Source organism: Chelonia mydas, chromosome 6 (genome assembly GCF_015237465.2).
Source record: "Chelonia mydas isolate rCheMyd1 chromosome 6, rCheMyd1.pri.v2, whole genome shotgun sequence".
NCBI classification, from domain to species: Eukaryota; Metazoa; Chordata; order Testudines; family Cheloniidae; genus Chelonia; species Chelonia mydas.
This window is the reverse complement of record NC_051246.2, coordinates 1,290,358-1,304,130: the sequence shown is the minus strand read 5'-3', so window position 1 is coordinate 1,304,130 and position 13,773 is coordinate 1,290,358. Positions and strand designations below refer to the sequence as shown.

General features: G+C 71.2%; 1 protein-coding gene across 2 annotated transcripts; it reads right to left on the bottom strand.

Moving 5' to 3' along the window:
- Positions 1 to 13,268, bottom strand: THOC6 (THO complex 6). Of its 2 annotated transcripts, none has more exons than XM_037898764.2 (13): positions 12,742 to 13,268; positions 10,378 to 10,493; positions 10,232 to 10,296; positions 9,851 to 9,954; positions 9,178 to 9,215; positions 9,061 to 9,109; positions 8,902 to 8,973; positions 4,685 to 4,784; positions 4,360 to 4,409; positions 3,984 to 4,046; positions 2,241 to 2,351; positions 727 to 855; positions 1 to 412 (listed from the first exon to the last, which is right to left on the bottom strand). In XM_037898764.2, exons 1-13 carry the CDS (start codon positions 12,754 to 12,756, stop codon positions 329 to 331), a joined length of 996 nt encoding a protein of 331 aa, XP_037754692.1. In that variant the 5' UTR covers positions 12,757 to 13,268; the 3' UTR covers positions 1 to 328. The 2 variants fall into 2 exon arrangements, with proteins under 2 accessions (XP_037754692.1, XP_037754691.1); XM_037898763.2 differs by having other exon boundaries at positions 4 to 412; positions 4,685 to 4,787.
- Between the last annotated feature and the right edge of the window lie 505 nt (positions 13,269 to 13,773).

Here is a 13,773-nt window from a genome sequence, read left to right as displayed (position 1 = left end):
GGGGGGAGCTGGATTTTATTAAAAAAACAAACAGAAGAGAAAAAACCAAAAGGGAGCAGGGAAAGGGGGCTTGGGGGGGCTCTGGGGTGGGGGGAGGGGATTGGGGGGTCCTGGGGTCGGGAATCGGGGTGGAAGGAAGGGAACGGGGGAGGAGATCGGGGGTTCTGGGGGACAGGGTGCTGGGGGGCTCTGGGGTGGGAGGAGGGGATCGGGAGGTCGGGGAGGGGAACTGGGGGTCCTGGGGGCGGGGATCGTGGGTAGGGGGAGGAGTTCAGGGGTGCTGGGGGAGGGGATCAGGGGGTCCTGGGGGACGGGGCGCTGGGGGGCGCTAAGCGAAGCAGAGGGAGAAGGCTCGGTAGCTGAAGTTGGTGAAGACGTCGACTTTGTGGCTGCTCCCGGCGGCCGTCAGCACCTGGGGGGTCAGACCAATTCGGGGGGGGGAAGAGTCAGTGGAGCCAGGATCCTGGGATCCCCTTTGGAGCTGGATTAGCTTCATTGGAGTCCCTGCCCCAGAGCCCCCCTCTTCCCAGCCCCCTGCCCTCCCCCTCCCCCCCCCCGACTAGATGCCTGACTCTACTCCAAGCCCTCCCAATTAGGTACCTTCCCCTCACTCCAATCCCAGCCCCTTCCCCAGCTCCAGGCCCCGCCTCTCTCCCAGCCCCTCCCACTTCATTCTAAGCCCCTCCCACCCCCCACCCCCCCCCGCGTGAGTGGGGCGCCCCCTACCTTGTGCTCAGGGGAGCGCTCGTTGACGCAGAGCGAGTGGACGGAGCGGGGCGTGCAGGGGATCTGAGCCCTGATTTCCCCGCTGATCTGCAGGTGGTTGATGGCCGGGCTGTGCCCTGCGGAGAGGATCTGGGGGGCAGAGACGGGGCGGGGGGTTAGTGAGAGACCTCGGGAGATAACGGAGGGAAAGAACGAATGAACGTGCGGGGCCTGGAACGAGTGGCGGGATGGGAATAGAAGGAGAGAGGAGAGAAGAGAAAAGACGGGACTAGACTGAATGACGAGAGCATTAAAAAGAACCAACAAACGAAAAGGGGAACGGGACAAAGAGGGAAAAAGCCGCAAGGAATGAACAAAAAGGCAAACGAACGAAGAGACGAACACAGGAACAGAGCGGCTGGACAGGAACAGAAGAAAAGAACGTCAGAAATCAAATGAAGAAACAAGAGAGAGAAGGAACAAGGAAAAAAGAGTGAAAAAGTGACCTAGGGGCTAGAACGACAAAAGGAAGGAAGGTAGGGCTAGAACAAAGGACTGACTAAAAAAGCGAACAAATGAACAAGCAGGGGAATGGGGAATGCCCTCACAAATGAAGAGGGCAAGAAAAAGAACGAATGTAAAAAGAAAGAAGGAAGGAAGAAGGTAATAGAAAGAAAACTATGAACAAACCAACAGGAGAACAGAACAAATGGAGAAAAAGTGAATAAAAACACGGAGAAAGAGAACGAAAGGAGGAAAAACAGAACGAAGGTGTGAATGAACGGAGAAGAGAATGAATGAAGAGAGCAAGAGAAAGAACGAACAAAAAAGAATGGAGAAAAGAACGAAAGAATGAACGAAGAGGGAAATAGACATAAGAACGGCCAGACTGGGTCAGCCCAAAGGTCCATCTAGCCCAGTGCCCCGTCTGCCGACAGTGGCCAGTGCCAGGCGCCCCAGAGGGAGGAAGGAAGGAAGAAGGCAAGAGAAAGAAAGAACGATAAGAAAAATGAAGACAAACGAATGGGAAAAGAACAAACGAAGGAAGAACCCCTGTGACGAATGAACGATAAAAGAGAAGCAAAGAATGAAAAAAGAGCGAATGGACAGGAAAGGGAACAAATGGAGGAACAGGACGGAAGGATGGATGAACGAATGAATGCTAGAAAGAATGAATAAAACAAATGAAGGAATAAATCAGGGAACAGAAAGAGGGAAGAAAATGCGTGAATGAATCAGTAAAACGAACGAATGAACCGGGGAGGAGAACGAATGAATGAAAAGCGCGAACGAACCCGCAGGGCAACAGGAAGAACCAACGAACGGAGGAAGAGAACAAAGGAAGGAAGGAACGGACGAACGCCCACCTGGGTGAAAGAACAAACGCCCCCCGAAGTGGCCCCCCACCTGCCCACCCGGGGAAGGACGCGATGCCCACCCAGGCGTGTGCCAGAAGAGGCCGGACCGGAGGGGAGGAGACACGGAGGAGCCCGGGCCTGGCGCAGGCCGAGGGGTGCAGGGCGGGGGGCACTCACCAGGTCCTGGTAGAACATGACGTGCTGCTGGGAGTGGGGCAGGGGGAAGACCGTGGTGGGGGTCACGGAGCGCAAGTGCCAGAGGGTGAGCGCCGGGCCCCCCCCGCACACCTGGGGGAGAGACGGAGTCAGACGCCGCAGGGACCCCCACAGCCCTGCTCCCCCCGCATCCCATGAGCCTCGGCTTCTCAGGCCAACCCCCCACACCCAGCTGGGAGGGGGAAACTGCTACCGGGCCCAGTGCGTCCCCGGGGCCCCCCGGCCGGGCGTCACTGGGCGGGGCGCGTCCCCGGAGCCCCCCGGCCGGGCGTCACTGGGCGGGGCGCGTCCCCGGAGCCCCCCCGCCGGGCGTCACTGGGCGGGGCGCGTCCCCGGAGCCCCCCCGCCGGGCGTCACTGGGCGGGGCGCGTCCCCGGAGCCCCCCCGCCGGGCGTCACTGGGCGGGGCGCGTCCCCGGAGCCCCCCGGCCGGGCGACCCTGGGCGGGGCGCGTCCCCGGAGCCCCCCGGCCGGGCGTCACTGGGCGGGGCGCGTCCCCGGAGCCCCCCGGCCGGGCGTCACTGGGCGGGGCGCGTCCCCGGAGCCCCCCGGCCGGGCGTCACTGGGCGGGGCGCGTCCCCGGAGCCCCCCCGCCGGGCGACCCTGGGCGGGGCGCGTCCCCGGAGCCCCCCCGCCGGGCGACCCTGGGCGGGGCGCGTCCCCGGAGCCCCCCCGCCGGGCGACCCTGGGCGGGGCGCGTCCCCGGAGCCCCCCCGCCGGGCGTCACTGGGCGGGGCGCGTCCCCGGAGCCCCCCGGCCGGGCGTCACTGGGCGGGGCGCGTCCCCGGAGCCCCCCGGCCGGGCGTCACTGGGCGGGGCGCGTCCCCGGAGCCCCCCCGCCGGGCGACCCTGGGTGCGGCGCGTCCCCCGAGCCCCCCAGCCGGGCGTCGCTGGGTGCGGCGCGTCCCCCGAGCCCCCCAGCCGGGCGTCGCTGGGCGCGGCGCGTCCCCGGAACCCCCCAGATGGACGTCACTGGGCGCGGCACGTCCCCGGAGCCCCCCCGCCGGGCGTCGCTGGGCGGGGCGCGTCCCCGGAGCCCCCCGGCCGGGCGTCGCTGGGCGGGGCGCGTCCCCGGAGCCCCCCAGCCGGGCGTCGCTGGGCGGGGCGCGTCCCCGGAGCCCCCCGGCCGGGCGTCGCTGGGCGGGGCGCGTCCCCGGAGCCCCCCGGCCGGGCGTCGCTGGGCGGGGCGCGTCCCCGGAGCCCCCCGGCCGGGCGTCGCTGGGCGGGGCGCGTCCCCGGAGCCCCCCGGCCGGGCGTCGCTGGGCGGGGCGCGTCCCCGGAGCCCCCCCGCCGGGCGTCGCTGGGCGGGGCGCGTCCCCGGAGCCCCCCCGCCGGGCGTCGCTGGGCGGGGCGCGTCCCCGGAGCCCCCCCGCCGGGCGTCGCTGGGCGGGGCGCGTCCCCGGAGCCCCCCCGCCGGGCGTCGCTGGGCGGGGCGCGTCCCCGGAGCCCCCCCGCCGGGCGTCGCTGGGCGGGGCGCGTCCCCGGAGCCCCCCCGCCGGGCGTCGCTGGGCGGGGCGCGTCCCCGGAGCCCCCCGGCCGGGCGTCGCTGGGCGGGGCGCGTCCCCGGAGCCCCCCGGCCGGGCGCGGCGCGTCCCAGCAGATCCCTAGCCCCACAGCTGAGGAGACGGTGACTTTACCACCCCAGGTGCAGTGGGGGGGCCCCCAAACCAGAGCCCCCAGCGCCCCCTGCTGAGAACTCACGCACCATCCAGTCACAGTCTGTTGCCAGGCAACGGATCCACTTCCCGAGCTGGGGCCGGCTGCATTCCTGGGGGAGGGGAACGAGGGCCCGTTATGGGGGGAGCAGTGGGGGCTGGTGGGTTAGAGCTGGGGGGTCTGGGAGCCAGGACTCCTGGGTTCTCTCCCCAGCTCTGGGAGCGGAGGGGGGGCTGGTGGGTTAGAGCAGTGGGGGCTGGGAGCCAGGACTCCTGGGTTCTCTCCCCAGCTCTGGGAGCGGAGGCGGGGCTGGTGGGTTAGAGCAGGCGGGGCTGGGAGCCAGGACTCCTGGGTTCTCTCCCCGGCTCTGGGAGGGAAGTAGGCTGTGGTGGTTAGAACTGGGGGACGGGGGGAGCTGTCGTTACCTCGTATTTGTGCACTTCGATGAGCTGGACCTGTGCCCCGGTGCGTAGATCTGCGACACAGAGAGCTTGGTGTGAGGGGGGGCAGGGCCTCCTTCACCCCCCCCCCCCAAGTCATCACCTGCCCCGGCAGAGAGACAGCGGCGGGATGCGCCATTCTCACCGCTCAGCCGGGGCAGGGGGGCACATGGACGGGTCCCCGCACATCCCGGAGGACACGGATGGGCCCCAGGCTCCGAGCCACCCCCTCCCCCAGCCCACGGGCCCCCCCGAGGATGGGGCCAGGGTGTCAGGACGGCGGCGCCGTGGGGGTCCTCCGGCTCCTCACCCCACATGCGCACGGTGCCGTCCTCGCTGCCCGACAGGCACTCCTGGGCCTGGTCCCGCAGCGCCAGGCAGTGGACGTAGTCGCTGTGCCCCCGAAACTCCTGCTGGGGAGACAGGGAGAGAGAGTGGGCAGGGGGCACGGACAGACGGGGTGGATGGGGATGGACTGACACAGAGGGACAGACAGACAGGAGGACGGACAGAGAAAGACGAGGACGGACAGACGTGAGGACGGGGATGGACAGACGGGAAGAAAGGCACACACAGACGGTGACGGACAGACGAGAGAATGGGGACAGGAGGATGGGCACACACAGACGGGGACGGACAGACGGGAGGACGGGGACAGGAGAACGGGCACACACAGACGGGGACGGACAGACGGGAGGACGGGGACAGGAGAACGGGGACAGACAGACGGGAGGACGGGGACAGACAGACGGGAGGACGGGGACAGGAGGACGGGGACGGACAGACGGGAGGACGGGGACAGGAGAACGGGGACGGACAGACGGGAGGACGGGGACGGACAGACGGGAGAACGGGGACAGGAGAACGGGGACAGACAGACGGGAGGACGGGGACAGACAGACGGGAGGACGGGGACAGGAGAACAGGGACGGACAGACAGGAGGACGGGGACGGACAGACGGGAGGACGGGGACAGGAGGACGGGGATGGACAGACGGGAGGACGGAGACAGGAGGACGGGCACACACAGACGGGGACGGACAGACGGGAGGACGGGGAAAGGAGGACGGGGACGGACAGACGGGAGGACGGGGAAAGGAGGACGGGGACGGACAGACGGGAGGACGGGGAAAGGAGGACGGGGACGGACAGACGGGAGGACGGGGACAGGAGGACGGGGATGGACAGACGGGGACGGACAGATGGGAGGACGGGGAAAGGAGGACGGGGACGGACAGACGGGAGGACGGGGACAGGAGGACGGGAGAACAGGCACACACAGATGGGGACAGACAGACAGGAGGACGGGGACAGGAGAACAGGGATGGACAGACAGGAGGACGGGGACAGGAGGACGGGGACGGACAGACGGGAGGACGGGGACAGGAGGACGGGAGGACAGGCACACGCAGACGGGGACGGACAGATGGGAGGACGGGGAAAGGAGGACGGGGACGGACAGACAGGAGGACGGGGACAGGAGGACGGGGACGGACAGACGGGAGGACGGGGACAGGAGGACGGGGACGGACAGACAGGAGGACGGGGACGGGAGAACGGGGACGGACAGACGGGAGGACGGGGACAGGAGGACGGGAGGACAGGCACACACAGACGGGGACAGACAGACGGGAGGACGGGGACAGACAGACGGGAGGACGGGGACAGGAGAACAGGGACGGACAGACAGGAGGACGGGGACGGACAGACAGGAGGACGGGGACGGACAGACGGGAGGACGGGGACAGGAGGACGGGGATGGACAGACGGGAGGACGGAGACAGGAGGACGGGGATGGACAGACGGGGATGGACAGACAGGAGGACGGGGAAAGGAGGATGGGGACGGACAGACGGGAGGACGGGGACAGGAGGACGGGGACGGACAGACGGGGACGGACAGATGGGAGGACGGGGAAAGGAGGACGGGGACGGACAGACGGGAGGACGGGGACAGGAGGACGGGAGAACAGGCACACACAGATGGGGACAGACAGACAGGAGGACGGGGACAGGAGAACAGGGATGGACAGACAGGAGGACGGGGACAGGAGGACGGGGACGGACAGACGGGAGGACGGGGACAGGAGGACGGGAGGACAGGCACACACAGACGGGGACGGACAGATGGGAGGACGGGGAAAGGAGGACGGGGACGGACAGACAGGAGGACGGGGACGGGAGAACGGGGACGGACAGACGGGAGGACGGGGACAGGAGGACGGGAGGACAGGCACACACAGATGGGGACAGACAGACAGGAGGACGGGGACAGGAGAACAGGGATGGACAGACAGGAGGACGGGGACAGGAGGACGGGAGGACAGGCACACACAGACGGGGACGGACAGATGGGAGGACGGGGAAAGGAGGACGGGGACGGACAGACAGGAGGACGGGGACAGGAGGACGGGAGAACAGGCACACACAGATGGGGACAGACAGACGGGAAGACGGGGACAGGAGGACGGGGACGGACAGACGGGAGGACGGGGACAGGAGGACGGGAGGACAGGCACACACAGACGGGGACAGACAGACGGGAGGACGGGGACGGACAGACGGGAGGACGGGGACAGGAGGACGGGAGGACAGGCACACACAGACGGGGACGGACAGATGGGAGGACGGGGAAAGGAGGACGGGGACGGACAGACGGGAGGACGGGGAAAGGAGGACGGGGACGGACAGACGGGAGGACGGGGAAAGGAGGACGGGGACGGACAGACGGGGACGGACAGATGGGAGGACGGGGAAAGGAGGACGGGGACGGACAGACGGGAGGACGGGGACAGGAGGACGGGAGAACAGGCACACACAGATGGGGACAGACAGACAGGAGGACGGGGACAGGAGAACAGGGATGGACAGACAGGAGGACGGGGACAGGAGGACGGGGACGGACAGACGGGAGGACGGGGACAGGAGGACGGGAGGACAGGCACACACAGACGGGGACGGACAGATGGGAGGACGGGGAAAGGAGGACGGGGACGGACAGACAGGAGGACGGGGACGGGAGAACGGGGACGGACAGACGGGAGGACGGGGACAGGAGGACGGGAGGACAGGCACACACAGATGGGGACAGACAGACAGGAGGACGGGGACAGGAGAACAGGGATGGACAGACAGGAGGACGGGGACAGGAGGACGGGAGGACAGGCACACACAGACGGGGACGGACAGATGGGAGGACGGGGAAAGGAGGACGGGGACGGACAGACAGGAGGACGGGGACAGGAGGACGGGGACGGACAGACAGGAGGACGGGGACAGGAGGACGGGAGAACAGGCACACACAGATGGGGACAGACAGACGGGAAGACGGGGACAGGAGGACGGGGACGGACAGACGGGAGGACGGGGACAGGAGGACGGGAGGACAGGCACACACAGACGGGGACGGACAGATGGGAGGACGGGGAAAGGAGGACGGGGACGGACAGACAGGAGGACGGGGACAGGAGAACAGGGATGGACAGACAGGAGGACGGGGACAGGAGGACGGGAGGACAGGCACACACAGACGGGGACAGACAGACGGGAGGACGGGGACGGACAGACGGGAGGACGGGGACAGGAGGACGGGAGGACAGGCACACACAGACGGGGACGGACAGATGGGAGGACGGGGAAAGGAGGACGGGGACGGACAGACGGGAGGACGGGGACAGGAGGACGGGGACGGACAGACGGGAGGACGGGGACAGGAGGACGGGGACGGACAGACAGGAGGACGGGGACGGGAGAACGGGGACGGACAGACGGGAGGACGGGGACGGGAGGACGGGAGGACAGGCACACACAGACGGGGACAGACAGACGGGAGGACGGGGAAAGGAGGACGGGGACGGACAGACAGGAGGACGGGGACAGGAGAACAGGGATGGACAGACAGGAGGACGGGGACAGGAGGACGGGGACGGACAGACGGGAGGACGGGGACAGGAGGACGGGGACGGACAGACAGGAGGACGGGGACGGGAGAACGGGGACGGACAGACGGGAGGACGGGGACAGGAGGACGGGAGGACAGGCACACACAGACGGGGACAGACAGACGGGAGGACGGGGACAGACAGACGGGAGGACGGGGACGGACAGATGGGAGAACGGGGATGGACAGACAGGAGGACGGGGACAGGAGGACGGGGACGGACAGACGGGAGGACGGGGACAGGAGAACAGGGATGGACAGACAGGAGGACGGGGACGGGAGGACGGGGACGGACAGACGGGAGGACGGGGACAGGAGGACGGGGACGGACAGACAGGAGGACGGGGACGGGAGAACGGGGACGGACAGACGGGAGGACGGGGACAGGAGGACGGGAGGACAGGCACACACAGACGGGGACAGACAGACGGGAGGACGGGGACGGACAGACGCTACCCTCCCGTTTCAGTGCGTTCCGGCCCATTTTCCCAGCAGTGACCAGGGCGGGGGGCTCCCCCTGGTGGCCCACCCCTGCACCCACCGGCTCCCATGGCCCCCCCAGCTCCACGGTGACCCCCCCACACTCACAGTGAAGGCGCCGGACTCCAGGTCCATGGCGTGCACGGCGCAGTCGCCCCCGGCCAGCAGGAGGCTGTTATCCTGCGGGGGAAGGGCAGAGAGACAGCAGGTAAGGGGGGGCTGGGGGACCGAGGGGTGCCCCCCTTCCCACAATGCACGGCGGCTCACCTTGGGGTTCAGCTGCAGGCTGTTGATCTCGGGCACCTCCAGGCTGCTCCTGGCACAGGAGAGAGAGGGGGAGTGTGAAAGCGAAGGAGGTGGGGGTAGGGGGACGGGGGCGCTCACCTGTACGGGGGTCTGCGGCTCCAGGCTTCCTTGCACCCCTGCCAGGGAGAGAGACGGCGTTAGGAGGGACCCAGGCGTCCGGGGCGGGAATAGGCGGCGTTAGCAGGGACCCAGGCGTCCGGGGCGGGAATAGGCGGTGTTAGGAGGGACCCAGGCATCCAGAGCGGGAATAGGCGGCGTTAGGAGGGACCCAGGCGTCCGGGGCGGGAATAGGCGGCGTTAGGAGGGACCCAGGCGTCCGGGGCGGGAATAGGCGGCGTTAGCAGGGACCCAGGCGTCCGGGGCAGGAATAGGCAGCGTTAGGAGGGACCCAGGCGTCCGGGGCGGGAATAGGCGGCGTTAGCAGGGACCCAGGCGTCCGGGGCGGGAATAGGCGGCGTTAGCAGGGACCCAGGCGTCCGGGGCGGGAATAGGCGGCGTTAGCAGGGACCCAGGCGTCCGGGGTGGGAATAGGCGGCGTTAGCAGGGACCCAGGAGCCCGGGGCGGGAATAGGTGGCATTAGGAGGGACCCAGGAGCCCGGGGCGGGAAGAGGCAGCGTTAGGAGCGACCCAGGCGTCCGGGGCGGGAATAGGCGGCGTTAGGAGGGACCCAGGAGCCCGGGGCGGGAGCGGCGGCCTCAGCAGGGACCCAGGCGTCCGGGACACGTGGGGGAGGGCAGCGGCACGTCTCACCTTCTTGACGATGTCGCTCCAGTTCCAGGCCCTGAGCTCGCCGTTGCCGGAGCTCAGCAGCTGCCGCTCGGTGGAGACCATGGCGTAGACCGGCCCGTCGTGGGCTGCGGAGGGGAGCGAGGGGGGCGTCAGCGCTGGGGCAGGGCATCTGGGGGACGCCCCAGCTGGGGCAGCTGGATTCGGTGCGTGATGGGAGCTCCCTGGCACGACCGGGTGCTGTGCATTCTGAGAGCTCCCCAGCTTGGTGCAATGCATCCTGGGACCCCTCTGGCTTGGCAACACGGGGCACGACACATCCCGGGATTATCCCAGGTTGGCGCAAGTGGCCCCAGTGCACGCTGGGAATCCCCCCTCACTCCCCCGCCAGCGAGAGGCACCTACCAGTGAAGGACACCACCGGCTTCTTGCTCTCCTCCTTGGCTTCGGAGCTCAGCGCCGCCGAGAGGCTGGGGGGGAGCAGAGAGGAGTGAGCGGAGGGGAGCAGCCCCAGGAGGGGCAGGGGGTGACGGGGGCAGGCTGGGGGTTACCTGAAGATGGCGATCTCCCCATAGTTGTTCCCAGCTGCCAGGTACTTGCCGCAGGGCGAGACGCTCTGGGAGAAGACGGTCATATGCAGCAGCTCCAGCGCGCGCTGGGCGTCCCTCTGGGGGCGGGAGGGGGGTGGGTTAGGGGATCAAGTACTGGGACATGCACTCCCAGTATGCACCGGGCCGGGCCGCACCAACCCGGGGGGCTCCCAGCCTGCCCCGGGCCGGGTCGCGCCAACCCGGGGGGCTCCCAGCCTGCCCGGGGCCGGGTCGCGCCAACCCGGGGGGCTCCCAGCCTGCCCGGGGCCGGGTCGCGCCAACCCGGGGGGCTCCCAGCCTGCGCCGGGCCGGGTCGCGCCAACCCGGGGGGCTCCCAGCCTGCGCCGGGCCGGGTCGCGCCAACCCGGGGGGCTCCCAGCCTGCCCGGGGCCGAGTCGCGCCAACCCGGGGGGCTCCCAGCCTGCCCGGGGCCGAGTCGCGCCAACCCGGGGGGCTCCCAGCCTGCCCGGGGCCGAGTCGCGCCAACCCGGGGGGCTCCCAGCCTGCCCGGGGCCGGGTCGCGCCAACCCGGGGGGCTCCCAGCCTGCCCGGGGCCGGGTCGCGCCAACCCGGGGGGCCCCCAGCCTGCCCGGGGCCGGGTCGCGCCAACCCGGGGGGCTCCCAGCCTGCCCCGGGCCGGGTCGCGCCAACCCGGGGGGCTCCCAGCCTGCCCCCGGCCGGGTCGCGCCAACCCGGGGGGCTCCCAGCCTGCCCCGGGCCGGGTCGCGCCAACCCGGGGGGCTCCCAGCCTGCCCCGGGCCGGGTCGCGCCAACCCGGGGGGCTCCCAGCCTGCCCCGGGCCGGGTCGCGCCAACCCGGGGGGGTCCCAGCCTGCCCCGGGCCGGGTCGCGCCAACCCGGGGGGGTCCCAGCCTGCCCGGGGCCGGGTCGCGCCAACCCGGGGGGCTCCCAGCCTGCGCCGGGCCGGGTCGCGCCAACCCGGGGGGCTCCCAGCCTGCGCCGGGCCGGGTCGCGCCAACCCGGGGGGCTCCCAGCTTGCCCGAGGCCGGGTCGCGCCAACCCGGGGGGCTCCCAGCTTGCCCAAGGCCGGGTCGCGCCAACCCGGGGGGGTACCAGCCTGCGCCGGGCCGGGTCGCGCCAACCCGGGGGGCTCCCAGCCTGCGCCGGGCCGGGTCGCGCCAACCCGGGGGGCTCCCAGCCTGCCCCCGGCCGGGTCGCGCCAACCCGGGGGGCTCCCAGCCTGCCCCGGGCCGGGTCGCGCCAACCCGGGGGGCTCCCCGCCTGCCCCGGGCCGGGTCGCGCCAACCCGGGGGGCTCCCAGCCTGCCCCGGGCCGGGTCGCGCCAACCCGGGGGGCTCCCAGCCTGCCCCCGGCCGGGTCGCGCCAACCCGGGGGGCTCCCAGCCTGCCCCGGGCCGGGTCGCGCCAACCCGGGGGGCTCCCAGCCTGCCCCGGGCCGGGTCGCGCCAACCCGGGGGGCTCCCAGCCTGCCCCGGGCCGGGTCGCGCCAACCCGGGGGGCTCCCAGCCTGCCCCGGGCCGGGTCGCGCCAACCCGGGGGGGTCCCAGCCTGCCCCGGGCCGGGTCGCGCCAACCCGGGGGGGTCCCAGCCTGCCCGGGGCCGGGTCGCGCCAACCCGGGGGGGTCCCAGCCTGCCCCGGGCCGGGTCGCGCCAACCCGGGGGGCTCCCAGCCTGCCCCGGGCCGGGTCGCGCCAACCCGGGGGGCTCCCAGCCTGCCCCGGGCCGGGTCGCGCCAACCCGGGGGGCTCCCAGCCTGCCCCGGGCCGGGTCGCGCCAACCCGGGGGGGTCCCAGCCTGCCCGGGGCCGGGTCGCGCCAACCCGGGGGGCTCCCAGCCTGCGCCAGGCCGGGTCGCGCCAACCCGGGGGGCTCCCAGCCTGCCCCGGGCCGGGTCGCGCCAACCCGGGGGGCTCCCAGCCTGCCCGGGGCCGGGTCGCGCCAACCCGGGGGGCTCCCAGCCTGCGCCAGGCCGGGTCGCGCCAACCCGGGGGGCTCCCAGCCTGCCCGCGGCCGGGTCGCGCCAACCCGGGGGGCTCCCAGCCTGCGCCGGGCCGGGTCGCGCCAACCCGGGGGGCTCCCAGCCTGCCCCGGGCCGGGTCGCGCCAACCCGGGGGGGTCCCAGCCTGCCCGGGGCCGGGTCGCGCCAACCCGGGGGGCTCCCAGCCTGCCCGGGGCCGGGTCGCGCCAACCCGGGGGGGTCCCAGCCTGCCCCGGGCCGGGTCGCGCCAACCCGGGGGGGTACCAGCATGCTCCAGGTCCCCGCCCAGTGCATGCTGGGAGCCCCCCGCCCGGTGCATGCTGGGATTCCCTTCCCCCGTTCCCTGCCCGCGCTGCGGCTCCAGTTACCTCCCCAGGTGCCATGAGGCCTCCTCACACAACGTGCCTCCGCGTCGCGCTACTCTGACGTCATCACTCCGCGTCTCCCCCGGCCGAGGACTACAGCTCCCAGCAGGCTGCGCGGCCCCGCCGGGGCGGCTCGGGCAGCGAGCGCGCGCGGCGCCCGATGGGAAATGGAGTCCTCACGCGCCGGACGGTCTCGTCCCAGCAGAAGGCCGAGGGCTACAATTCCCAGCAGGCCCCGCGCCGCCGCAGTCCATTGGCCCGCTCCTCTCACGTGACGGGAGAGGCTGCGCACGCATCCCGCAGGAAGGCGGCGGCGGAGAATCCTGAGGACGCTGAGGTGGGGGGGAGGGGAGTAAGAAAAAGGAGCCCGGTCGGTGCGAAAAAAATCTCCGTCAGGTCCGTACCGCGCATGCGTCGAACCCCACCCAATCGCTGCCCCCGTCGCGAGACGAAGGGTCGAAGCCACGCGCCGAGGTGCCAACCGCTACACCTGGGGTCGCTCTGCGCATGCGCGCGGGGCGACTTCGGCCTGTGGCGCGCCCGCGGAACGGCAGCCCCGCCCCCTGCGTCTAGCCACGCCCCCTTTCCAGGGCCCGCCCCATCTCTTCAGGGGGTTGTGGCTGGGTGCAATGCATGCTGGGAGCCCCTCCCCGGCCCCGCGTGAGCCCCCCGGTGCCTCCTGGGAACCCCCACGGCCTGGCGTGACCCCCGCGGTGCATGCTGGGAGCCCCCCGGCCCCGCGTGACCCCCCCGGTGCATGCCGGGAGCCCCCCGGCCCCGCGTGACCCCCCCGGTGCATGCTGGGAGCCCCCCGGCCCCGCGTGACGCCCCCGGTGCATGCTGGGACCCCCCCGGCGCCACGTGACCCCCTGGTGCATGCCGGGAGCCCCCTGGCCCCACGTGACCCCCAGTGCCAGCTGGGAGCCCCCCCGGCCCGGCGTGACCCGGCGCAGTGCATGCTGGAACCCCCCCGGCCCGGCGAGACCCGGCGCAGTGCATGCTGGGAGCCCCCCGGCCCGGCGTGACCCGGCGCAG

Coding starts and splice junctions, on each gene's coding strand:
- THOC6 (XM_037898763.2), bottom strand. Junction 8,974..9,060: donor GCCTGCAGCTGAACCCCAAG/GTGAGCCGCCGT, acceptor CTTCCCCCGCAG/GATAACAGCCTCCTGCTGGC. Junction 856..2,240: donor TCATGTTCTACCAGGACCTG/GTGAGTGCCCCC, acceptor TCTGCCCCCCAG/ATCCTCTCCGCAGGGCACAG.